Source organism: Urocitellus parryii, chromosome 5 (assembly GCF_045843805.1).
Source record: "Urocitellus parryii isolate mUroPar1 chromosome 5, mUroPar1.hap1, whole genome shotgun sequence".
Classification (NCBI taxonomy): domain Eukaryota; kingdom Metazoa; phylum Chordata; class Mammalia; order Rodentia; family Sciuridae; genus Urocitellus; species Urocitellus parryii.
In genome coordinates this window covers 41,049,100-41,075,778 of record NC_135535.1, presented here as the reverse complement: position 1 = coordinate 41,075,778, position 26,679 = coordinate 41,049,100, and the positions used below count along the sequence as shown (strand labels likewise).

General features: G+C 32.1%; 1 protein-coding gene across 2 annotated transcripts in view; it reads left to right on the top strand.

Annotated features, from left to right (window-relative positions):
* Positions 1-22,095, top strand: part of Zdhhc17 (zDHHC palmitoyltransferase 17) — a 96,959-nt gene extending 74,864 nt beyond the window's left edge. Inside the window, exons 10-17 of one of the 2 annotated variants that reach the window (XM_077798678.1) lie at positions 1,585-1,687; positions 12,846-12,968; positions 13,768-13,830; positions 16,299-16,392; positions 17,223-17,306; positions 18,526-18,683; positions 19,616-19,710; positions 20,820-22,095. In XM_077798678.1, the coding sequence (XP_077654804.1) occupies positions 1,585-1,687; positions 12,846-12,968; positions 13,768-13,830; positions 16,299-16,392; positions 17,223-17,306; positions 18,526-18,683; positions 19,616-19,710; positions 20,820-20,958 (859 nt within the window). In that variant the 3' untranslated portion in view covers positions 20,959-22,095. The remainder of the gene's footprint in view (positions 1-1,584; positions 1,688-12,845; positions 12,969-13,767; positions 13,831-16,298; positions 16,393-17,222; positions 17,307-18,525; positions 18,684-19,615; positions 19,711-20,819) is intronic. The other variant, XM_077798679.1, reaches the window with a different exon arrangement.
* The last annotated feature ends 4,584 nt before the right edge of the window (positions 22,096-26,679 follow it).

The following is a 26,679-nucleotide window of genomic DNA, read 5'->3' as shown; positions in this document are numbered from 1 at the left end:
CCTCAGCCTCCCAAGCTGCTGGAATTACAAGCATGTGCCACCATGTCTGGCTCATTGATTAAATTTGTACCCTGTTACATAAAATTAATGTTTTCTATGTTTAGAGTACTACCTGCATATGGTATATTTGATCTTAATTCATTTTAAAGAATTTTGATAATGTAAAAATCTTTTAGATTGTCAAAAAATTGTTACTAAAATGATTTAAAAGGTGCTTTAAATACAAAAAATGTAACATGCAATTTTAAAGACTAAACATATTTTTGGCAATATTTAAATTATTTTAGTAGTGAACTTGAGTGTGAAGAACTGTAAATGTAACATACATACTGTTTATTTCTAAGTAATTATAATACTTGAACTCACCTTTTCATTGGTATTATATTTTCTTTGTTCATAGGCATTAAATAGGCAAGAGGTTTGATTTTTGAAGCAGGGTGGAGTTTAAGCATAATTTTGAATTAGCCTGAGTTTTTAAAAATTCTTTCCTTTTTTTTTTTTAACATTATGACCATTTTCTTTTTCTATTATCCATAGGTCCCACTGTTCTAAAAGTTGCCCCATTCAGCAAACCTTGGAAACTGTCTATGATCTAAAAGTTACCGTTTAATTTCCATTCTTTTCATATCTTGTTTTTTTTTTTTTGAATTTTTGTTTTAGTTGTAGATGGACACCATATTTTTATTTATTTCTTTATTTTTATGTGGTGCTGAGGATCGAACCCAGGGCCTCATGTGTGTGAGGCGAGCGCTCTATCACTGAGCTACAAACCCTAGCCCTCATATCTTATTTTTGCCTTAATTTTAGAAAGGAGTTGTGAAAATAATTAACACAGGAATAAAAATAACTAGTAATAAGCAAAGATGTCAACTGTCAAGAAAAGGCTGAATTCTAGTTAATTAATTTTAGTATTTCTAGGCGATCCAACAGAGATTACAAATAGGAAGTTACCAAGGCTTCCTACTTAACATGCATGGATAGTTAATACGGTTTTTGTTAAATGAAATTTATTAATACTTATTTCCCCCTAATTCTTAATATTAGAAACACACACCTTCAATTTGACAAAATTAGCTTTATTTGAAAAGATGTGTCCTAACCTTAACTGAAATGTGTAGGTAAGGAAAAAAGTTGGTGAAACAAAGAAAAACTTGAGCACTGTTTTGTACTCCTTTGTTGAAATTACAACACCTCTTCAGTGAACAATGTACTGGATTATAGAGTTGCTCTGTATCCTACTGGCAACTAATTAGAGGAAATTATATTACATACTTTTATGATTATGGCAAAATGAATCCTAATGTTATGTATAACTTTAAAAAACAAAAAATTACAAAAGAAAAAAAAAGTACATGGAATATAATTTTAATTCTTCATAAATTAAAAGAAACTTCATAATCTTGCTGACTCTTCTGTGAACTCATTTATTTTTACTGTGAAAATAGTCTCAGTATTTAAGCATCTTGGACTTCTAGATTTTGTTTAAATCAGTTCTTTCTACATAGAATTTGCAATTTTCATCTGAATGCTCTTTGTTTTTAATGAATTATAGAATTCATCTTATCTATAACTTATGTCTTACAGGTCCTTTTTTGATCATTCAATGCATAGTGCATTGCCCCTTGGAATATATTTGGCAACCAAATTTTGGATGTATGTGACGTGGTTCTTCTGGTTTTGGAATGATATCCTTTGATTAAAAAAAGCATATCTAACACAAATTTTGTTTGTTAACATGGTCTTTGTTTTTTTTCGTTGTTGTTGTTTTTATGGTACTTAGTATTGAACACAGGGCCTCTTTAAAACTGCGTTACATCCCAGCTTTTTTTACTTTTTATTTTGAGACAGGGTCTCAGTAAGTTGCTGAGACTGGCCTTGAGCTTGTGATCCTCCACCCTCAACCTCTTGAGTTGTGGGAATTACAGACACACTGTGCCACCACACCCAGCTTAACATATGTTTAATAATAGTTTGATCTGAGGAGTGAACTACTCATGATTTACTATAGTAAACAAGTATTCCTAGAAAGTGTGAACTAATGTAATGTTTTTAAATGTTTCATATTTAATAGGTTGCTTTTGAAAGCTGCTTTTAACAACTATAATTAATAACAATAGCTTTTGTTTAGTGAGTTTTAAAAAAGCATTTTCTTAAGTGTACATTTAACTCATGTCCCATAAGCTAGTATTGTTTTTCCATTTTATAGATGATAAAATTTAGACTAGTGGAGTCCAAGGCCACATAGCAGGTCTCTGATAAATTTGGCATTGAAACAAGTGTTTGTCTAACTGTAAATATATTCTAGACCTTTCATAAAACTGATTTTCATATCTTAGTGTCAAATTTTCTCTAATTTTCTTTTTTAATAAGTTCTACAGAATTTCTTTGTTACTTCATTAGCCACTCACTGATTACAGAATGCTCTACGATCAAAGAGAAATTCTAACTTTCTGTCCGTTTTTGTTGTGTTTTTAAAAAAATTTTTAATTGGTGCTTTATTGCTATAAAGGTGGAATTCACTATGGTATAATCATATATGTTTATAACATAATCTAGTCAATTTCACTGTGTAGTTCCTCCCTTGTCCAGTTCCTCCTCTCTTTCCTCAACTCCTTCTCTACTCCATTAATCTCTTAAGTATTTTCTTAATATCATTATTTTGCTGTGATAGGTAGTAGATAATTTTCTTTTTTTAATATTTATTTCTTTAGTTTTAGGTGGACACAGTATCTTTATTTCACATTTATGTGGTGCTGAGAATTGAACCCAGTGCCTCATGGACGCTAGGCAAGCGCACTATCATTTGAGCCACATCCCCAGCCGAGTAGTAGATAATTTTATATTAAAATTCTTCATCACTTTTGCTTTGTTAAAAGCATGTAGTGCTGTATTCCTGAACATTTGCTCAAACTTCAGCAAATCATCAGTGTAATACACTTTTTAAAAGCAATATAATTTGAAATTGTGTTTGTGTGTGTTTGTATGCACACGCATGTGTGCCTTATCAAAGAAATAAAACCACAGTCAATTTTTTATATTTTTACATAGAAAAAGTTAATGTTTCATAAATGTCTACTAAGTCTTTTTTTAAAACTTTACTATGAAAAATATGTTTTAAATGACATGCAATTTTGATGACTTGTTCCAAATAATTTTAGTAAATACTATTTTCACTCATAGTTTTGCATGTTATAATATTGTATTCTTTTTACTAAGAGGCCTTGTATTTTAGTTGAAAAATAAAAAGTGTTTATTTTTAAATTAAAAAAAGTGTTTATTTAGGTTTATTGAGACCTAAGTCCCAGATTTGTAGCCACACTTATAATTCTTATATTCTTACCGCATTTTGTGATTATTTTCAGAGTATACAGTACTTTGCACTTTTAAAATACATTCATAGTGTATCTGTTTAAATTCTTCCATGTAGCAATTTGTGCTAATTCTGGCCTTGTATTATAAGTTAACATAAAAATTACTCTTTAAGGATTTATTAAACATTGGACTATCTCATTGGAACATTTAATATGAGTAAAACAGATCTGCTTGTTTTTGTTACCTCATCTAGTTTAAATTTAAGAAATGCACTGACCTCTATAATATCTTTAGTATTCCAGACATATTTTCTAGCTTTGTGTTTCCTAAACTGGACATTAAAATTTATGTTCCAGGGGAAGTGCCTCAAATTCATATCTCAAAATAATTTTAAACTTTGTCTACTTTTAATCTGTTAAGCAAAAATAGAGAAAAGCAGTAAAAATAGTAAATTATTAAATAATGAGAACTTAATGTTTGAGTACCCCCCTTTTTTCATTTGGAGATATCATAAAATAACTATAGATGTTTGCATAGCTTGGGAGTTGAGAATATAAGAGGTAGAGTTTGAAGGGAAATCCAGAAGAATCAAATCTGTTTGAATTATCCAATTTGAATAATTCTGTCTTTAAAGATACATTAAGTAAATTTTACTTGTTCACTTAATTTTTCAAATAAAAATTGTAGTATGAGAACACTGTTTTATAGTTGCTTATTTGTATTGTCTGAGAGAGTTCTTGAGAAGCTGAATACCTTGAGACACACCTGACATGTAAATAGTATTAAATAAGTACATGTTGTATGCATGACTGAAAATCTGAAGTTTATATCCAACTATGCTTTAAATGTACATTTAAGATTTTTATGTGAAAGTTTATATGTGTGTATGATACTCATGAAATATGGAAAGAAGTCATAAAAAAAACTTTTTAAGTTCTGATAATCTTGCCTGAAAACCTTGTGTTTTTCTTGTTATAAAATAACTGTATTTCTAGATCCTATATGATATTGGAGCACCTTTATTTCCAGTATTAACTTCTGAGGCTGGGAGGGGCAGACTAAGAACCATGTAGGAAGAGGATAGAAAAAGGCACAGAATAAGTTATAATGGAAGCTCAAGAATAGAAAAGAAAGAGCCTGAGGCTTATGATACAGGTACTGATTAAGGTACAGAGACAAATATGGTAGCAGCTGTCAGGAACTACCTTTCTCTATGACTTCAGCCTCTTTTCTGTTGCTTCTACCATTTTATTCCTACAGCTCATGATTGTGTAATTTAAACTGGTTAAGACTATTATTGAAAAATAGAATTATAACGTATTTTCACCATCCAGAGTATGTTTTGTAGTAACTGAAGCATTGCAAGTTGAAAATGCTGAACCATGTGCATAAGGAAAATAAAAATTGTAGTATGAGGATTAGGTTCCTGAGAGACTGGTCATAATTTTTCAATAACTGATGAGTACATGATTTTACATATTTTTCTATTTTATAAAACCTAACAATATGTAATAGTGACTCATTAACATTGAACTCAACAGCTAAGAGCTTTGTAACTCATGACTGAATGAACCATACCTAACATATTTTCTGTGTTTAAGGCACATGGCAGCCTCTTTGTGCTTAGGAACCTTAGGTAGCACTTTAGCACTTTGCTTGGGCACTCTTAAAAGTAAACAAATGGCACAAAAATAGACCCTGAAAGTATACTTGTTTGTGACACAGGAGCCAGAACAAGGATGCACATTTTTGTATTTCTAGGAATGTGCACATGGGCTAATAACCAGTTTTTTACCATTTTGTGCATGTTTATTGAGTGACTGAGAAAGTACTATAAAGATTGATTTGGGGATTATGTATAAATTTTAGAGTATGCATGAGGATCAACTGTATAAACTTTATTTTGGTTTCTCATAATACCTACCTTAATAGATTTTACTTTTATAGTGATAATAAATATATTTATACCAATATAAACCATTTTAGTAATTAAATATTGATGCATTTTAAGGCCCTTAAAAACAAGAACAAACTAATTCCAGAATCAGTAGAAGGAAGGAAATAATTAAAATCAGTCAAAATCAGTGCAATAGAGAATTAAAAAAATAATACAAAGGATCAGTGAAATGAAGAGATGGATCTTTGAAATAAAACAGATAAACCCTTACCCAAACTAACAAAAAAAGGGGGGGGGGAGAAGACCCAAATTAATAAAATTAGATGGAGAGAAATCACCACAGACTTCAAAGAAATCCAGAAGATTTCTTAGGGACAGTAAATTGGAAAACCTAGAAGAAATGGATACATTTCTAGACACATGTGACCAGCCAAAATTAAATTGGTAAGATAAAAGAAAACCTAAACAGTCCAGTAACAATCAATGAGATAAAAGCAGCATTAAAAAGCCTTGCAACAAAGAAAAGCCTAGGACCAGATGCATTCTCAAATGAATTCTTCCAGACCTTTAGAGGAACTAATGCCAGTGTTCCTCAAATTTTATCATGAAATAGAACGGGGGTTGTAATTCTAAATATACACTGTGAAGCTGGTATCTCTCTGATGCCAAAACCAGATAAGGACACATCAAGGAAAGACAAGTATAAATCTACGTCCCTGATGAACTTAGATGCAAAAAATCTTAATATTATCCAATTGTATTCAACATTTTAAGATTATCCAGCATGACCAAGTTGGTTTCATTCCAGAGTGGCAAGGATGGTTTAACATAGACAAACCAATAAATGTAATTCATCACATAAATAGAATTAAGGACAAAAATCACGTTATCTCCATCGTTGTAGAGAGAGCTTTAGACAGAATTCAACACTCATTTGTGATAAAAGCACTGAAGAAACTAGGGATAGAAGAAACTTACCTCAACATCATAAAGGCTGTATTTATGACAAAGGCCAACATTATTGCAAAAGGGGGAAAGATGGAAGCATTTTCTTTAAAATTCAGAACAAGATAAGGATGTCCTGTCACCTTTCCTATTTAATATAGTACTACAAATTCTAGCTAGAGCAGTTAGGCAAAAGAAGGAAATAAAAGGGAAAAAAATTGAAAAGGAAGAAGTTAAGACTATCACTGTTTGCAGATGATATGATCTTACACTTAGAAGACCTAGAAACTGCCACTAGAAGACTGCTAGAGCTAATAAATTCAGCAAAGTAGCAGGTTACAAAATCAATATGCGAAAATCCGTAGTTTTTCTATATGCCAATAATGAATCTGCTGAGAAAGAAAATAGGAAAACAATCCCATTTACAATAGTCTGAAAGGGAGAGAAAACAACAACAGGCAAACAAAACCTAGGAATAAATCTGACCAAGGAGGTGAAAGACCTCTAGGTGAAAACTAGAACACAAGAAAGAAATTGAAGAAGACACAAGAAAATGGTAAGACCTCCCATTTTCATGGACAGGCAGAATTAATAGTGTTAAAATAGCCACATTACCAAAAGCAATATACAGTTTAGCGCAATCCCTACCAAAATACTAATGATGTTCTGCACAGAACTAGAAAAAACAGTCCTAAAATTCATTGGGAAGGGGGGAAAAAGGAATAGCTAAAGTACTTCTAAGCCAAAAAAGCAATATTGGAGGCATCACAAATTATATTTCAGAGCTATGGTAATAAAAAATTGCATGTCAGTGGAACAGAACAAAAGATACAGAGACAAACCCTCACCAATATAGTCATCTGATCCTTGACAAAAGCATGCATTGCAGAACAGATAGTCTTTATAATTGTGCTGGGAAAACTGGTTATCCACAAGTAGAAGAATGAGATTAGATCTTATCTCTTGCCCTGAATAAAAGTCAACTCAAAATGGGTCAAAGACCTAGGAATTAGACCAGAAATCTTGTATCTCCTACAATAAAATATAGGGTCAACACTCTAATATATATAGGTACAGGCGATGACTTTCTTATTAGGACTCCAAAAGCACAGAAAATAAAATCAAGAATTAATGAATAGGGTGACATCAAAAGCTTCTGCACAGCAAAGAAAACAGAGATCCTACAGAATGTAAGAAAAATCTTTGCTAGCTACTCTTGTGAGAAGATTAATATCCAGAATATATAAATAATTCAAAAAACTTACCACCAAACAACCTAGTTAAGTATATGGGCAAATGAACTAAACAGATACTTCTCAAAGAAAGAAATACAAGTGGCCAATAAATTATGAAAAAAAGTTCAACATTTTCAGTAATTAGGAAAATGAAAATTAAAACTACACTGAGATTTCATCTTACTCTTGTTAGAATGACAGCCATCAGGAATATGAACAATAATAAATGCTGGATTAAATATGGGGGGAAAGGAATAGTTTTACATTGCTTGTAGGGTTGTAAGATAGTATAACTACTATAGAAATCAATAGAGATTCCTCAAAAGGCTAGGAATGGGACCACGATATAACCCAGATATACCACTCCTCGATATTTATCCTCAAGAATTAGTCATCCTACTATAGTGATACAGGCATACCCATTTTGATAGCAGCATGATTCACAGTAGCCTAGCTGTCTTGTTAGTGGATGAATGGACAAAATTTGTTATATATACGCAATAGAGTTTTTTTCAACCATAAAGAAGATTTACATGTCATTTGCAAGGTAATGGATGAAACTTGAAAACATTATGTTAAGTGAAATAAGCCAAACTTAGAAAGTTGAGGATCAGAGATTTTCTCTAGTGTGTAAGCTAGAGAGAGTAAAAGAAGAGAAAGGCGAAGGGGAATGTCATGAAAAGTGAAAGGAGACCAATACAGTGGAGGAAGGGGATCAGTTGGAGGGAAAGGGAAAATACTGGGGAGTGATATTGGCCAAATTATATTGTTATATTATGTGCATGTATAGATATATAACAATCCCAATATTATGTCTAATTATAATGCACCAATAAAAATATGGAAAAAATAAGTAACTGTTCTTTTCATTAAATATTTATCTCCCTGTATATAAACTTTATGTTTATTCAGTGCTTTTTGGTTTATAGTTCTTTCAGATATATTATTTTACTTGGTTTTCAGAATAACAGTTCTTTGAGAGAAAACATAGATCTTAATGCTGTTTTCTAATTGATGGAAAGATTGGGACTCAGAGAAGATGTATGGTTTGCTCAAAGTTATAATATGACAGCTAATTATAAAGAAAGGTGTAGAATCCAGGTTTTTTACTTGATTCAGTGTATCTTTAAATGTCCTCATGTTACATTGTGAACATAATTTGTAAACTTTTCTGGAAAATTTGACAATGTAGAAAGAGCTTTAAATATACCCTCTGATCTCTAATCACATGCAAGTAATACAAGGTATAAGATCAAAAATTATTTATAAGAGTATTTCTCAAGCATATTTTGTAATGGGGAAGAATTGGAAACAACTGAAGATCCAACCTGAATAAAGGGATAATTTTATCAGTTATACTACATATTGAGTGGGATTAAATACCATTAAAATGCTTTTCTAAGATTTAATGATATGGGCTCATTAGAATATAATAAAAATACTAAGTTTTATATACAAAGTAATTCTGATTTTAAAAGGTACCAAGGGAAAGAACTGGAAGTGAGTGAATATATAGAATTTTCAAAGTGATTATCACTGGATGTTGTACTCATGATTTTTTGTTGTTGTTCTTTATTTGCAAAGAAACAGCTTTGGGTTTTATTCATCTTTTAAAATTTTTCACTTATTTCTTTAACTTCTTAATCCTATCATTTTCCTTATTTTTTCATAGAAGCATTTAGAGTTAAAATGTTCTTCTTTATGTACTATTTCAAAATGTTTCATTCTGCATTTAAAAATCAAGCTTATTAATTGAGTTGCTCAAGGGAATATATATCCTTACTAAATTTTTATCTTCCTCAGTATCACTTATAGAGCATAGTGTTAAATCTTTCCACTGTATTTATGAATGTGGAGGTTTTCTCTTTGAGTTTGGTTTTAGCTTGACATTTTATTGTTAAATCATTAAATGCCTACAGGTTTAGAATTATTTCATTCAAAACTGTTGAACCTTTTATCTATATTTAGTAACTCAAAGTAAAAAGCATTAACAGTGAATGACTTATTAATATTTGCTCTTAACCAATGATCTTGAATTTTGTAAATGTCTCTAGCAAACTTTTACAGTGTCTCCAGTAGCATATAGGTATAAGAAAACACCCAAAAAGTAGACACTTCAATTTTAGAACGATGTGCCTCTAGATTTGTACTTGTTTATCATGTCTACTCTTCAGGGGATCCTCTTATAACTGTTCAGCAACATGTTTTTAAAAGATCTTTAAAAAGAATCCTATGACATTATCATTATGATTGAAGAACAACCAGTAGGTTTTAGAGGATGTTAATCTTTGTCCTTCACATTTCCTTAATATATAGTACAGTATGGCTTTTCAGTACGATGTATTAAAATGGAGGTCATAATGTACATCACATATATAATATACAAAAATGAACGTTTTTCCTTTTTCTGAAAAATTTCTGTAGTATCTCTGAATTCTTTTCTTTTTATTGTATTTCCTTCTTTGTGCATAAAATCATCCTTACATTGAATTATCTTTGGCTGCCATTTGTGTTCATGCTCTTATTTCTAATTATTTTGTCTTAGTTTCTTTATGCTCCATGTATTTATCTTTACAGATTTTTTTTTTAGTTCACTTATATAATAGGTTCTGTTTGGTCTCAGTCTGTTTTGTTATATCTAGAATGACCCTTTTTGTGGATTCTGGTTAGGGCTCTCTTCCTAGTTTTTAGGAATTTTCTTGGTGTCTTCAGAAATCTCTCATTCTTCTTAGTTATTATACTGCTATTGGATTAGGGCCCTACCCTTATGATTTCATTTAACATTAATTGTCTCCTAAATACCTTCTCTGTAGATGTGGTCACATTGAGGGGTAGGGCTTCAACATGTGGTTCTAGGTGAGGCAGATACAAGTAAACTGCAGAATTAGTGTGAAATTGATCACATTTCTTAGACTTGGCCTTCTTATCTAGTTTTTCAATCTACTTGTATAGGTGGAGGCAGGCCCAAGGCCTCCACTAGGCAGCTTGCCTCACCAGAATGGTCTGTTTCCTTGGCCTTCAGTTTTAAGATTTATGGTATAGTAGAGCTTGTCCCTTTGCCAAAGTTGTTACTAGTATTTTGGGGAGTAGTTGGTTTGATTTACTGTTTGGATTTGTTTTGTTGGGTACAGTGATAAAGAAATTTAGTGCATGGATTTCAATTTATTAACTTAGAAAATCTAGTTAGATATGTTTCTTTTAAAATAATCAAGTGAGAGCTGTAGCCATCAAAATAATATCCAAATTGATTAATTACATGTAATGATTTCATAAACATTGAAATGAAATTGATAACGTCTATCTCTAAGTGACGGACTATTTCTGCATAAAATCATAACTTAAAAGGATAAAATTACACTATTTTGCCTCTAAAATTAGCAGCATTTTGTCCCTTAGTGCTAATGCAAAGGTAGTCATCAAACAGCCATTACTAGTGGGGTTATAAATTGATGATATCTTTCTGGAAAATAATTTGACATTATGAAAATATATAACGAGGCTCAAAAATGTTCATAGATTTTTTTCGTAATATTTGTTGACCCAGGAAATTCTGAGCACTATATAGAGCTAGAATAGCATAGGTAATAAATGCCAGGCTTTTAATACTTGCTCTCCTTCTAACTCATTCTGCAGTCTTGGATTTAGCCTCTGCCCACATTTCTCATCTATAAAACGGGCATAGCAGCGGGATTTATCATAGGGTTCTTGGTTTGACTTCAGTTGCACATTGATGGTGACTAATCATTATTTATTAGGTTAATCTTAAATATACTATGATATTAATTGTAACTAAACATAGAGATTACCAAAAATAGAGCAGTTATTTTTGGATTGTAGAATTACTGGTGGTTTTGGTTTTGTGGGTTTTTTTGGCTTTATGGTTTTTAAAAGTGCTCTTATTTTGTTTAAGAATCACATTAATACTAAAAACAACCATTCTATTTGTAGAGAATGTACAATTTTAAAAATTTAATGAAAATTAAAATTTGAAAATTAACCTGTTTAATCTATTATTAAAACTGAGTTCAGATCATTTAAAGATAATTTGCTTGCCTTTGAAAGCAAGTGAAGAAATTTTTTAAGTTCATCTGATATTTGATTCCTGAATGATCCTGTCAAATATGTGGTCATATATAGGGCTGCTAGTGACCCTCTGCAAATTTAATTCAGACTGTAAGAGCCTGATCTGTTTATTGAGATGTTAACATTTTTTTAAACTGTTGTAATCAGTAAAGGTGCTGTATAGAGTAATGCCAGTATTTAGCATTGTTTTTACATAATATTTACCCAGCTATTCTCAAGAAGATTCTGAAAGTAGGAATAGCTGAATGTTTGACTTCTTACTTGTTTTTTGTTGGCTCTGCCAGTATATTTTGTGTAATAAGGGCATAAAAGTTGGGGGAAAGACAAGACTGGAGGAAAAAAGGAAAGGCAAATCACTCTTGAATATAGCAGGTAATAATAATTGGTCTTTCTTTTTCACTTTTCCTGCATTTTGAGTGGTTATTGGTCTTTGCCAAACAAATGTAGGATAATTTCATTCCAGAAGTTGTTTTCTGTGTATGTGAGAAATATAAACAGTGTGTATATGCATGATAATGTAAAAAAAAAAGTCTTGTAAAATTCTTTCATAATTCTTATATCCAAATGATATCTTAAAAATGGTTTATTTCAGTATACCAGATGTTTTGTTTTCTAGAAATGCATTGCTCTAGCCACATTAGTTTATTTTTTATATATTTATAAATATCTAGCACATTTCTTCTGTTTTCATTAGGTAGAAAAATGTGAACTGAGAAATTATTGTGTTCTAAGCAACTTTATAAATACATTTTCTAAGATCAACTGAATGTGTTCAAAAAAGGCATAGGAGAGAATTTTTCTCTTTTGGCTTACCTTTAGTTAAAGGCAATCTTTAAAATACATAGGTCTATATCTGAAGTGTTTGGTAAAAATACAAATATATCTTAATGCATGTAGATAAAGTATATATGTAATAACTTTGAACATGGAAAAAATCCCTGAATTTTTGTCAGACAAAATGTTGATTGCTTAATCTGTTTACCTAATTTTTATTCATATTCACTGACTTAATCCCATCAACCTGGGGCAGGAGGATCACAAGTCTAGCCTCAGCAATTTAATAAGATTCTGTCTCCAATAAATACCTACCTACACACATACATAAAATAGGGCTGAGTATGTAGCTCAGTGGTATACTGTCCCTGGATTCAAGCCCCAGTACCAAAAAATAAATAAAGTGTCAGATATTCTACATCGTTTAAAATTTATAAGGAAGTCACATTTTAATTTTTTAAATTTAATTATGAACATAGTGGGAAAATACCTATTTTGTTTGAAATTTATAATATTTTCATTGGTAATATTGTAAAAGTTTATGGATTATAAATTTACATATAATAACATTGCTTTAGATTCCTTAACTTGAGGAACATCTCAACTTTTTATTTATTCATCTTCCATTCCTTGCCAATAGTGTTGCACTTTTCTACAATTTTGGAAAATCTTGGAAATCAGATCCAGGGATTATTAAAGCTACAGAAGAGCAAAAGAAAAAGGTAGGAAATACAGCTTACATGTTTAACTGTCCAGTGTATCAGTATTTATAGCTGATTTTTAGAGTACAAAGAAAAAACTTTTGGCATATAAAGGAATTTTATACTAAATTGGGATTATGTATATTTTATTTGACTGATGGCAGTTTTGTGATGTCTGTCATTAACATTTCTATGACATTATATAATTTCATGTTTCTTTTCCTTACAAGACAATAAATAAATAAATAAAACATGATTGCTTTGAGAGGTATCTCTCATACCTCTGTAAATCCATAGCAAATAACATGCATTCAGTAAATATTTGTTGAATGACTATAAATAGAAGACCAGTAAACTGATGATAGTTCAGTTAAAATATTTGTATATATGATCCAGGGTATATCTCTCCTATAATGTAACCTGGGTACTTGAAAGTAAGTTCACAAAAGTTGTTATGTAGAGAATTGGACTAGAGGCATTTTAGATTATTTTACGGGCTGTTTTATCCATTCTCTATTCACAAAACAAATCTTGATGATTTATTCCTGCCCACAGTAGATTAAGACAGTGGCAAATTCTTATGGTCCAATACCCTTTTGTCTGGGCTGCATAGAAATTGCTCCCATGATGTTCTTCGGAATTCATATTGTAGTTAAATAGAAGTAAGTGAGCAAAACATTTCATTTCTTATTTTGAACTTAAAACTTTGGGACATTAAAGATGAGCTTCATATTCATTGACTCATAGTAATGACAAAAGAATTGGGGAGCATTATTCATTTCTGAAAAAGTAATTTTTTGTTTGTTTGTTTGATTCATAGACAATAGTTGAACTTGCAGAAACGGGAAGCCTGGACCTCAGTATATTCTGCAGTACCTGTTTGGTAGTATTTGTTTGTTCTTTCCTCTTCTTCCTTCCGTCTGAAAGCAGCATAGCATTATAGGCTTGGGGGTGGGGATTAAGGAGAATTTGTTTTGCTGGGCATGTTTTTAACCCTCACCCCACAAAGTACCATTTAGTCCATGGTACAAAAGGAAAGATGATTAAAGTATTTCACCTTCCCTGGTGCTTATTTCCCTATAGTAGATCTAGACTATACTTCTGACTCAGAAGTGCTATTTATTCTCCTTCTCTTTTTACATCTTAAAATGTAATTCAATAAAAGTATAATTGTAAAATATTTAAAAAGTTTACTGTAAATCCCTAATAGATTTCTTCACTGAGCTTTAAGAAAATTTGTTTTTGAACTTAAAAGTCACAGTGGGAAATTCATTACATAAATTTTCAGACAACATGGCCATGTAGCATCTTCAGTTGGAGTATTACTTGTCTGTAGCAAAGTTGTTTTACGCAGCTTTGAACATTATTATTGATTTTTAAAGTTGTCTGATTTGTCTCATAATCAGATATGTGCAAAATTAAATAATATTTGCTTATGAAGTCAATATAGTAATACAGTTTTTAGTTTATTGTAGGCATTAAATCTTAATGTCTTAATTTGTTCTTTAGAAGTATTTTGGAAAATTTTGCTATAGTGGTTAAACCATATTTTTCTACATTTGAATACTTGCAAATTATACAATGAGATGAGGTGCTCCTTTATACCTTTAAATTAAATGCTGCAGGTAAACTAATGCCTTATCATTTGATTAATAGTGGAATTGTTGGCTTAATTTAGGATTATAGAATGTTATTGAAACAGCTTTCATTCTACAGAGTTCTTTGTTTCACTTAATTTTTTGACTAGTTATAATTTTGAATATTTATATGCTTTTTTTTACTTTGGGGAGCAACTTTAAGGTACTACATAGATTCTTTTCAGTAAGGCATTCTTTGAAAAGGTTTCTGTGTTTCATTAACAGTCTTTTTATAAAATTGGTATTCTTTTCTTAATGTTTAGAATCTTTCCATGTACTGCTATTCTGTGGAAATACTATTCTGTTCCACAAAGTCAAGGATGCAATGTGGTTCTCCTTGCTGTATGACTGTTTAGTGACTCAGTACAGACAGCAGTTTTGTTAAGTAATCTGACAAGAACAATATTATTTTTGTCATTATATCATAGACATTTAATTATGTTAAGAGCCATGTACTTTGGAATAGATAATTCCTTGTTGTAAAGAGCATTTTCTGTATAAAATCATTCAAATCTAAGGGGTAATCTTCACTGTAGGTATGCTTCACTTTGATTAATAGTTCCCTAAGAAAGCACATGTACAAAAGAGTTTTTTTAAAAGAAGGATTTACTTGGTAATGAGCTAAGGATATGTTATGTTTAGGGAGCTTGAGACCAAGTTACCCCTTAACTCCTCATCCTGTTGTTCAAATTTTTGAACAGTTTATCCTTTTCTTTGGTCCATAGATAATTTTTAGTAGATACAAGAACTGCACATCCACCTATACCTTTTCCTGGGTATCTCAAATCAAACTAGTATCTAACCTTATACAAAGTAATAGGGAAATGGCAGAGCTTTTATTGAAACACCAATATAATCAATGTAGGCTATTGTAAATTTTATTTCTGTCATGAGTTAATAACTCTAGCTTTTGTTATATATCCAATATTGGAACTGCTAGCCCTTTGAAGATTATTCCTTTGGCTAATTTAGTATACTATAAAGTGAAAAGCATTTTTAAAACACTTAAAACAGATATCACAAACATAAATGTTTTTATTGCCTGTGAAGGGTTGAATAATGGAGTTTGCTTTTTGACTCTCTAAACTTGATATTCATGTTCTGCTTTCTCAGATGTGTTCATAAATTCCTGCAAGGAAAATGTTGAACTTTAATTTGAAGTCTCAGGAGGCACTTAAATAGAAGTGTGCACTTAATATTTTTGGCTGAAATTGTTAGTATCAGAAAGGCACTTTTATTACTGATTTCAAATTATAAAAGCTTCTTTTATTCACTTCTAACCTGATCTTTCTTTTATTATTAAAGAAAAATTTAATTTGATTTATTAGAGTAACTAGTATTAAGACCATTAACCAAATGAATCTTAGAAGCCTGGAGAGTGATACACACACATGCATGCACACACGTACATACGTACATATACACATACATATGTACGTGTGTGTATATATACATACATACATAGATGTAGGAGTATGTGTGTATGCATACATGTATTTATTTATTTATCTTTTTAGTCTTTGTAGTTGCAGTTTCATTAAATAATAAAGAATAGTACTTTTTGTTTGGTTTTATTGATTTGGAAACCTTGATATAATCTTGTTCAAAAAACATAGTTTTGATTTTACATATTTGTATTTTGAGAAAATAAATGTTCAGCTCTTCTCTATAAAGTACGTTGTCTTTCATAATCTTTTAACATGCTTATTAACAGATACGGAAACCAGTGAGGTCCAAACATTGTGGCGTGTGCAACCGTTGTATAGCGAAATTTGATCATCATTGTCCTTGGGTGGGTAACTGTGTAGGTAAGTTACATTAGTAGTTTCTAAATGTATTGTTCATAGGTTACTTAGGTAACTAATGAAGTACAGTCTTAAAATAGGTAGCAGAAAGTTTATTCCTGTATCCTTGATCCTTCTAGTTATCTTTTGGTTAACAAATCAACCAAGAGATAGTGGGAAAAACTTATAGAATCCCTGTCTAGAAAAGATTGATTTCATATCTCTGTCCATTTTCTGTGTGTCTGCTTGTTCCTGCTCTCTGTTGGGTAACAGTGAAATTGCAAAGGAGATAAATAATACTGGTTTTTAAATTAAGCTAGAAAAAATAAAACAATAACCATGCTTGAAATGATGTTATGTACAAAGATAGGAATAATGCATAGCTGAACACACCTCAGTGTTGAAGAATGGTATTATCTGAGGAGATGAAGTAAGTGATCTAAGAGATGATCTTGGAGATTTTATGAAGAGACAGAAGAAAAACATTACAAAGATTGTGTGACTGTCACAGAGAAACCTTTGAAAAGCTGGATTATAAGATTTATAAAATAGGTTTATTTTTAACCTCACAAAACAAAGAAAAGAGCAAAGGTCAGAATTGTGATTTATTTCGTTCATTGGGACTCCCTTGCCTTCAGAGTGAATATCATTGCAGTCATCACATCTTTGTGTAACTATAAGCATTCTTATTTTAAGATTTTTATTAAAACATTTGTTTTCTTGAAAGCCGTTTTATAAATAACGTATGTTATTATTGTCCAAGTTAATCACACCTTTCATAGCACACCCCTCAAAGGTGTATTACCAGTCGTTTTTTCTTAGCTGAAAAACATTGCTTCTGTGTTGTTCTTCAGGTGCAGGCAACCATAGATACTTTATGGGCTACCTATTCTTCTTGCTTTTTATGATCTGCTGGATGATTTATGGTTGTATTTCTTGTGAGTACAATTAGTTTTTTGCCTTATTAAAACATAAATGTTGCATAATCAGATTATAATTAACATTACTTATGTAATGACAAAAGTCTTTTAACATAAAAAATATATGGTTTGGGGAACACCTTATGAAGGATAAAGAAAAAATTAAAACAGTTCTATCAGATATCTTCAACATATAGTATAAGCAGTTATCAGTTAGCCACCTTTTAATATGTGTGTCCCCTGGAAAACATGGTTTAACAAGCTTTGAAAAGCTTCTGGGTAAAATACACCAACATTTCACATCACACGCTTGCTTTATTCTGGTGGTTTGTAGATGCAGCCTTTGTGCCAGTTCCTCTTTCTTACCACACAGTTGGGAAAATATATGTAGAATTAAGGTTGCACAAAACTTGGAATCTTATTATTGTCTATTAAGGAATATTGGGTATCAGAAATTACCTTTTTAAGATATGTTGTCATGTATTTGTCTACATGGTTTTAGTACTTTAGAGGAAGTGGTAGTTTTTATTACATTGAGAACCCAATCTGTAAAAGTTTAAATGAAAACGTAAGTTCAGGGCTTAATGAGGCTTGGCATAAACCACTAGATTCTGGTTTAAAAATAAGTCCTATAAGGATGGTTTATTAGTCTTCCTACCCTTGGAGATAATAAAAATGATCAGTGCTGTTCCCTTGATGAACAAAAAGAAGCTACTTCCTCAAATAGAGATTAAGGGAACTATTTGGTCAAAGAGCTTGACCTACTTTCTGGCCTAGCATACCTGAGAGAGAACAGTTTCCTGCTGACAAAAGTAGTTTTTGATTGCAGCAGCTCTCCAACCAGAGATTTGTGTTAGAAAAGCTTACCTTACCGATGTGATTCTATTAAATTCCCCTCCCCTTCCCCAATATTTCACTTCTCATCTTTGTTTAAAGAAAAGGTTCTTTTAAAGTTTTGTGTATATGCAGTACCAGTCAAATAAATCTGCCACAAGATATAATTATTTGAAGATTGGCTGCTGCTTTCCCCTTTCTGTCTTGGGTGTGCTTTTTTCACTAAAATACAATGGGTTTATTTAAAAATGTAAAAACATTTGCCATTGTGTGTCATCAATTAAATCTGGACCATCAGACCTTTTTTAAGTTGTAAAAAAGCATAACTCTTTAGCATTAATGGCTGCATAAGATGCTTGGATGATAAATGAATGAATGTGAGGCCCTCATGTTCTGATTTTAGACTGGGGACTTCACTGTGAGACCACTTACACCAAGGATGGATTTTGGACATATATTACTCAGATTGCCACATGTTCACCTTGGATGTTTTGGATGTTTCTGAACAGTGTTTTTCATTTCATGTGGGTGGCTGTATTACTCATGTGTCAGATGTACCAGGTAGGTACAAGTGCATTATTTGTTCCTGAGTGTGCTGTTTTAAAAATTCTCTCCTTTCTTTTTTAAAAATTATTTTTATTAGTTGTTGATGGATCTTTATTTTATTTACTTATTTATTTATATGCGGTGCTGAGGATCGAACCCAGTGCCTCACACATACTAGGCAAGAGCGCTACCACTGAGCCACAACTCCAGCCCCTCTTTCCTTTCTTAAAAGATAGTATTCTCTTCCTAACCACTGTGACTTTTCAAGGATAAGTTTTATTGTTTATTTACTTTTCCTCTTCATCTCCTTCTTTTCTCCTTTCTTTTTTCATACTATGAAAAAACAGAAAATTCTCAACAGAAAATTTTATTTCTCTGATTCCTGAATAAGTTGGGTATGTGTGAGCTTAGATTGATTATGCCATTAGTTTTGTGTTCATTTAGTAGTACTCTTATTACATGCAAATATCAGTTTTTCCAAAGTCAAGGGTTCTTATTTTGGCAGGGGGGGCAGCAGGTAACAGGGATTGAATTTAGGGGAATTTAAACACTGAGCCTCATCCCCAGCCCTTTTTTCTGGGTTGCTTAGTGCCTTGCTGTTGCTGAGGCTGTGCTGGGATTACAGGTGTGTGCCACAATGCTTAGCATTAAAATTAAAGATTTTTTGAAAGCTCATTCTGAAAGAGGCTGATGGAGGGGTGGCATATGTAGAATCTGCGTGTCTCCAGTGTACAATGCCAACTGACCTGTTATTAAATATCTTTCCTATTTAACTGGCTACTTTTCAGAGTTAAAATGATATGATGTAAACTAGCTCAATAAGCTCCTAGTGGGAAACTAAAAACAGTTCGTGTTCCTCTCCATCTTAGTCCTCTTGAGAATTAACTTTTTCTTTTTGTATATTAAATAATCAAGAGAATAATAGGTTGCTTTCTCTTTCCTTTTAGATATCATGTTTAGGTATTACTACAAATGAAAGAATGAATGCCAGAAGATATAAGCACTTTAAAGTCACGACAACATCTATTGAAAGCCCATTCAAGTATGTACATTTTTATAAATTGCATATTTTCCTTTGTTATATAAATTCCTTAGTGAGCAAACAGTAATAATCTAGTGAATATGTTGAAGAGAGGTGTTTTTGGTATGGCAAGAAGATATGAAATAGGAAATATTTATTTTACTTAGCAATAGTAAAACTAGTTTTTAATTACTACTGAATTTATAATTTCTGCAGAAGTAGCATTGGTTAGTGTATCAACACACCATAACATAACATAGAATTCATCACATTAACTGTGTATAAATTTGTGATATCTCTTTTAATATACATATATATTTAATTTGATTACATGAAATATTTAAAACTGAGTTTTGTGTAAGCTGATACCTACTCTTGAGTATTTGTAATATTATTAATTATTGCATATGTCTAGAAGAAAGTAAGTGTGCTTTTATATAAAAAAGAGGATTCTCTTATTGGTACAGTAATTATACAAGATGTACAACTGACTGTTTTTTCAATAACAAAGATGTTATTGAAGTTCTAAAATTCCCTGAACTTACTCTTGACATTACTTTTTTAATTGTTACTAGTAGTTCTATTGCCAAATTCATGTCATATACAATTATTTTGTCTTTTGCTTCCTTTCTCAATTTGGAGAGGAATTGTTTCCTTGCCAAATAAAAAATTATTTGGACCACTGGGTGCATTGGCACATCCTACTTATTCTGGAGACTGAGACAGGAGGATTGCAAGTTTGAGGCGAGCCTGAGCAACTTAGTGATATTCTCTCTTCAAATAAAACATTGAAAAAAAAAAATAGGACTGGAGACGCAACTCAGTCTTAAAGTGCCCCTGGGTAAAATCCCCATTACCACTCCTCTCCCTCTGCAAAAAACTGTGTGTGGCACAGGAATGAAATAAATGCAGCCTTTTAAATTAGCAAAAGAATAAAATCAGTTGTATCAGAGTTGTGGAAAACATAATTCACTTTTTAAAAAAATAATGATAAATTGGTTCTTTTTTTGCAAGTAACCTGAGTTTTTATGTTTGAGGAAAAAATGGATTTAACACCAAAATTATATTGAACTCACATTAAATCATTTGTATTAATTAATTTTTTTTTCTTTTTGGGTTGCCATTTATAGCCATGGATGTGTAAGGAATATTATAGACTTCTTTGAATTTCGATGCTGTGGCCTCTTTCGTCCTGTTATTGTGGACTGGACCAGACAATATACAATAGAATATGACCAAATATCAGGATCTGGGTACCAGCTTGTGTAGCAACATCTTTATCTTATGAAGCATATTGCTGAGTGGTGCCTGAAAATTGTGTCTGTCCGTGTCTCTCTCTCACTCGAATCCACATCCTTGAACAATAGCATGCTATATGTAGGGCTAACAGTGAATTTTACAGTCTTTTTTTTTCAACATTTTTATTAACAAAAGTCAACATGGACAGAACACACTGCCACTTCTGGGAAGAATAAAGACCATAAAAAGAATCTTAATGGTTGTTAATGTGGGAATTCACAACATACTCAATGTCTGGTTTTGTTCTCATTACATTTTTCATGAAAAAAGGGTGAATTTATTCTTTCTGACAGACCTGGTATACTGATCAGAAATACTCATTTCTAAAACTAAATTTATGTTACATGGTTACATTTTATGATGCATTCTACCGAGTATTGTGCATCTAATTCCAGGAGAATTGTCTAAAATTAATTGACTAGTATTATGTACATTTTAGAATGTACATGTAAATACTGTGATGAAAATCATGTGGTTTTATTAGGGATCTACTGTGTAATGTGTCTCCAAAGGCACAAGAAAATAATGTTCACAAGAAATGTGCTAATATTTTGTTTCTATCAGCCATTGCAATGCTGGTATGTTTCTAGTTCAGTGAAATAATTTGTAGTAACCTTGCTCTGAGGTTTTATGGTCTGATAATAAAGCACTTGCATGAGTATAGTAAGTCATACTATTTTGTTCAAATTTCAAAGCCCTACTATGTGCATGATACACTGCATAGAATGTATACTAGCAGATATTATCCAGTGAAGCATAAATTAGAATTTAATTTGATGTGCAAACAGTCCAATTTTTAAAAGAGTTGAGGTGAGATTTTCAAGAAAAGGCAAAATAAATAAGCTAATGCAAAAATTCTTAGTAATAGAGGTAAGTGGATATACTTTTTTAAAATTCTGAGCTGCAAAATATAGACAAAATAACAGAGTTTAAGCTATAGATGGAGCATGATCTCTGTACATAGCACATGGGAATAAAGAAAAGCTAATGGTATTATTTCTGGTTTTTAAAAATGACCTATCAGAAAGCAGGATTTAATCTCCAAGATGATTTCAATTTTTTTAATATTGAATATGTTTTAAAGTTTGTTAATGCTGTCCGAAACAAGTTCAGAAATATTTCCTTATTGTTATATGTGATGCACTGATCAATTTTTGTTGCAGCATTTCCATACCTTCATGGTGAACTACTTACTAGTCACTGCTTCCATGAATATTGTTTACAAAGTGAGACTTGGTTTAGTCCTCTTAAATGCTGTAGCAAACTGTGGTTCAAGCAACCCGTGGGAAACCTGTGAGAGGGAATGGGGTGGGCTAGGAGGGAGGAAGAATAGTCAGACTGACGACAGATCCTAGACCAGTGTAAAGAATGTGTATCTGTATATAAATAATTTATCAAATAGTTTTCTCTTTATGTCAATATGTGTTAGTGTTTTTAAAGCTGCTGATTTCATTTTATCCAACCAAAAGAAAAGGGAGATAATTAATGAGCTTCTAGTGATGTTCAATATTGCTGTTAATAGGCATTATACCCTGCAAGTTCACTGCATGTCTGATGCTTGGTAAAATTAGTATTCCCTGTAAAATGCAGATTACAGGCATTAAAGCAATCTAGTGGTATACCCGCCCCTTGCCTTAGTAAGAGGAGCAGTGAAAATGTATATAGTTGATGTTCAGTATTTCCAACTACTACCATTTTTATATAGTAGTTTCTTTGACCATAGTCACACATCAAAAAAGATTATCCTTAATGTATCTGGGTGTTTTAATATTAGAAAATTGGCCTATGTCCTTTATTTTTGAAAAGGGAAGAGATGGGTGTGTGGTGGCAATAGCATTGTGCCATTTTGTCATAGAATGTTAAAAAGAAAAATGGTTAACTTTACAAATGTGTCTGCTAGTTTTAACTAATTGGGGGAAATTTCTGAAAATTTTTAAATTAAAAGTTATTTATAAAATGCTATTTTTTGTTTAATTTTATTGTTATGGGACACTTCACCTGAAGACTCAGTTGCAATTTTTATCAAATACATTTTAATCAACTTAACGACTGGTGGTTTTCTGAGTTTGAATAAGAATGTTGTTACCATGTTCTTTCTTTGTGGTACAGTATTCTTTTCAATGCAAAAGAGATGTTTCTCAGTTGAACAGGCAAAAATCTCTAAATGTGTAATTAAATAGAAAATATTTGCAATGAAAATGCTTTAGTACTAAACTATTTCATAGTACCAGTGATATCTGTAATTCAGAAATGGTCAGATGGTCAGGAGTCAACTATGCAGCAGTGAACTTACTGTTTAATTATTTTGTAGGTCCTGTGTGTAGAACCAGTTTAACTCAGCTCAAAAGTTATGTATGAAGGTGAACCTTTTGGGAATAGTTCATATCAGCCTCGTTGAATACTTTTAGCAAATAGGAACTTAATTCTCAGCTCTGAACATGAATTACTTCTTTGGCATTTTTTCATTCATAGTTTTTTTCTTTGTAGGAATTTATTTGAAATATTAATAGACGTAAAATGACATCATTATACTTAAGCCATGGGTATTTTTATTTTATTTTCTTTATTTATAACTGTGCCAAGTATTATTTTGTTACTTACTGTGTTACTCCATGGAAAGAAAAACCTGTAAAGTGTTTAATAAATTAGTTCTCCTTACATAAATTAAATGTCAAAATTTTGTAAAATATTAATCAGAATAAATATTGACTCATAAGTGTGTGCTTGTCTTTAATTTTACTCAGTTAACTTATATTGAAGAAACTATGGTGGTACCTACAAGATGAAAACATTGTTCTGCATATTTATTATCCTAGTACTAGGATTCAAGTGGCAAAAGATTATAGGAATTTGCTTAAATAAAAGGTGAAGTCGGTATTCTAGTAATTTCTAATTCTCTGTGTATTGTGTGTATCATTTTTTAATATAAATAATACATTTTTTCTAGGAATTTGGGGTTTCATGGGATTTGGATCCTCAGAAAAAATCTCAAGTTTAAATAAATAAATAAAATATTGCAGAATGAAACATACCAAACACTGATCACACCCTAATGGCAAGGAGTCTTTGAGAATTTAAAAAGGAGAAAATTATGGAGGGAGCTTATTCTTTTGTTCACTTAATTGTTTATGGTTTGAGAACTCAGTGGTACTAAATGAAAATGTTTTCAATTCATAATATTCAATTCATAATTATTTTGCAATATTGAAAGAAATGCCTCTAGAGCTCAAGCAACAGTATTTTAAACAGTATACAAAATAAAGCAAGCCATCAGTGTTCTTTCCAGTCAGGTTCTTTAATCCTCTTCATTATCTGCTTATCCATGTGCATGGCAGTCCTTGCCAGACTGGTGGACTGAACCCGGGATGAGGATATGTGGTTCTCATTTATAGATGTATTTGGGAATAAGTTGTATACAACCAGGACAAGAAATCTTCGCTTCTTGTTACAAAGTAAACCTTCAGTTTTGTAAAGTGCTTAATGTAAGGGTTTTTTTAATTTAATGTATTTATGTGACATTTAAAATAGAAAATCCACAATTCCAAGTCAAACATTCATAATGCCCCTTGACTAGGTCAGCAAGTCATAGCTCAAGGAAACCAGATATGGCTCTTTGAAAATTCTTTTGCCTTTAAATTGAATGTAAATGTTGTGCTCAGGTAAATTTCCGTCACCATTTACAAGCATTGACAAGTATTTTTTTTAAATATTTTTTTAGTTGTCAATGGACTTTTACTTTTGTTTATTTATATGTGGTGCTGAGAATCAAACCCATGGTAGAGTGCCTTACTCATGCTAGGCAGGCACTTTACCACTGAGCTACAATCCCAGCCCATGACAAGTATTTTTAATAGGAGGCAGTATTTTTAGTATTCAGATTGTTTCCGTTTCTGGCATCAGAAGGGCTTGTTGCTTATGCTGCTGGCATCTGTTGGTTTAGTTTTCATCAGATTCCTGAAAATATGTAATGTCCTCATGTGCTAATTTTTACATCTATGCCAGTTCTGGTTGGTTTAGGCATTTTTCACTTTCATTATGGTTTTTTTCTTTGCCTCTTTGCATGCCTGGTAATTTTTGGTTGAATGCCAAACAGTTTGGTACTGGATATTTTTATATTCTTCTTTTTCATTGTTTTTTTTTTTTTTGTACCTGCGTTTGAACCCAGGGACGCTTAATCACTGAGCCATATCTCCAGCCCTTTTTTGTCTTTTGTTTAGAGGCAAGGTCTTACTGGAGTTGCTTAGGGCCTTGCTAAATTGCTAAGGCTGGCTTTGAATTCACGATTCTCCTGTCTCGGCCTCCCAAGCTGCTGGAATTACAGGTGTGCACTACTGTGCCTGGCTTACTTTTATATTCTTGACCAATTTTTAAGCTTTGTTTTGGGATGCAGTTTCTTGGCAAATTTGATCCTTTCAGGTCTCACTTTTCAGATTTGTTAGGCAAGACCAGAGCAGTGCTCAGTTTAGAGCTAATTATTCCCCATTACTAAGGCTTAGGTCTTTTGTGTACTCTCTGAAGTCCTGGGAATCTTCTTTCCCCATCTTGCTGGTGGGACCAAGCACTTTGCTGCTCCATGTAAGCAGCAGACTTTTTTTCTGAGAGCAGTGGGTCCCCCCACCACCTCCCACCCCCGGCATCACAGGTATCTAACATGCATTTTTCAGAACCAAGCCGAAGACTTGCAAGTTGGGGTGGTGGTGTCTACATGTCTCGGGTTCTCTCTGCTCAGCTCTCCAGTCCTGCAAACTAGCAATCTCGATTATTTGGCACACTCAGCTCTGTTTCAACTCAAGGTGGCTTCCTCACTTTTCCTTCTTGCAGTCTAGCCTAAAAATTCTCTAAGGAGTAAGCTTTGGTTATTTGTAGGCTAATCTCCACCCCAGAAACTATCCTTTGTTGCCTTATGTTTCGTGTCCTGAAGTTTTTTGTGTAATTTGCCTTTGTTGCTAGTGAAAGGATAAATCTGCCCATTATTTAATCTTGGCGCTAGATGAAGTTTGAAGTTTAAAAAATTTAATTTCTAATGTGGGAAATATTGATAGATAACAAGTGTCAAAAAAAAAAAAAAACTCCTTGGATTCTTCAGTACCTCACCAATGTAAAGGGATTCTGAAAGCAAACATTTTGAGAACTGAATGTTCACCCCAAGATGATAGTGGTACCGTGGACAGTTCAGTACTTTCAGTATGCTAGTGGGCACTGTAAATGTATAGGGATAAACACATCCACAACACTCTCAAGTGGGAATGTCAAGGAATTTGTGGACTTACACAGAATCAGTCTGATCCATAACTATTCAATTCCACTTCTAATATTGCCAATTAACTATTTTCCAGCTTTAACTAAAAGGCCCTCCCCTCCCCTCCCACATTGATATTGGTATGCTGTATAAAATACCTGAAGCTGCTCAAGGATGATATAGAAAAAGCATGAATTGTTTTGCCAAGTATACCCTCAAACAACCTCCAAAGTTTCTTTTTAAAATGTTTTCTCTCTATCCATTCATCCATCCTCCCCATTAGCTTTTCTGAATAAGCAGTTTTGAATATAAATATGGGCTTGGGAAAGACTACGTTCACAAATCAAGCTGGTGCAATTTTATAACATACATTACAGACCAACTTCACACCTGAAATTGAATCAGAAATCTTCGGGGGAGGGGTGAGTAATGAAAATTCCTTGTTTAGTCTA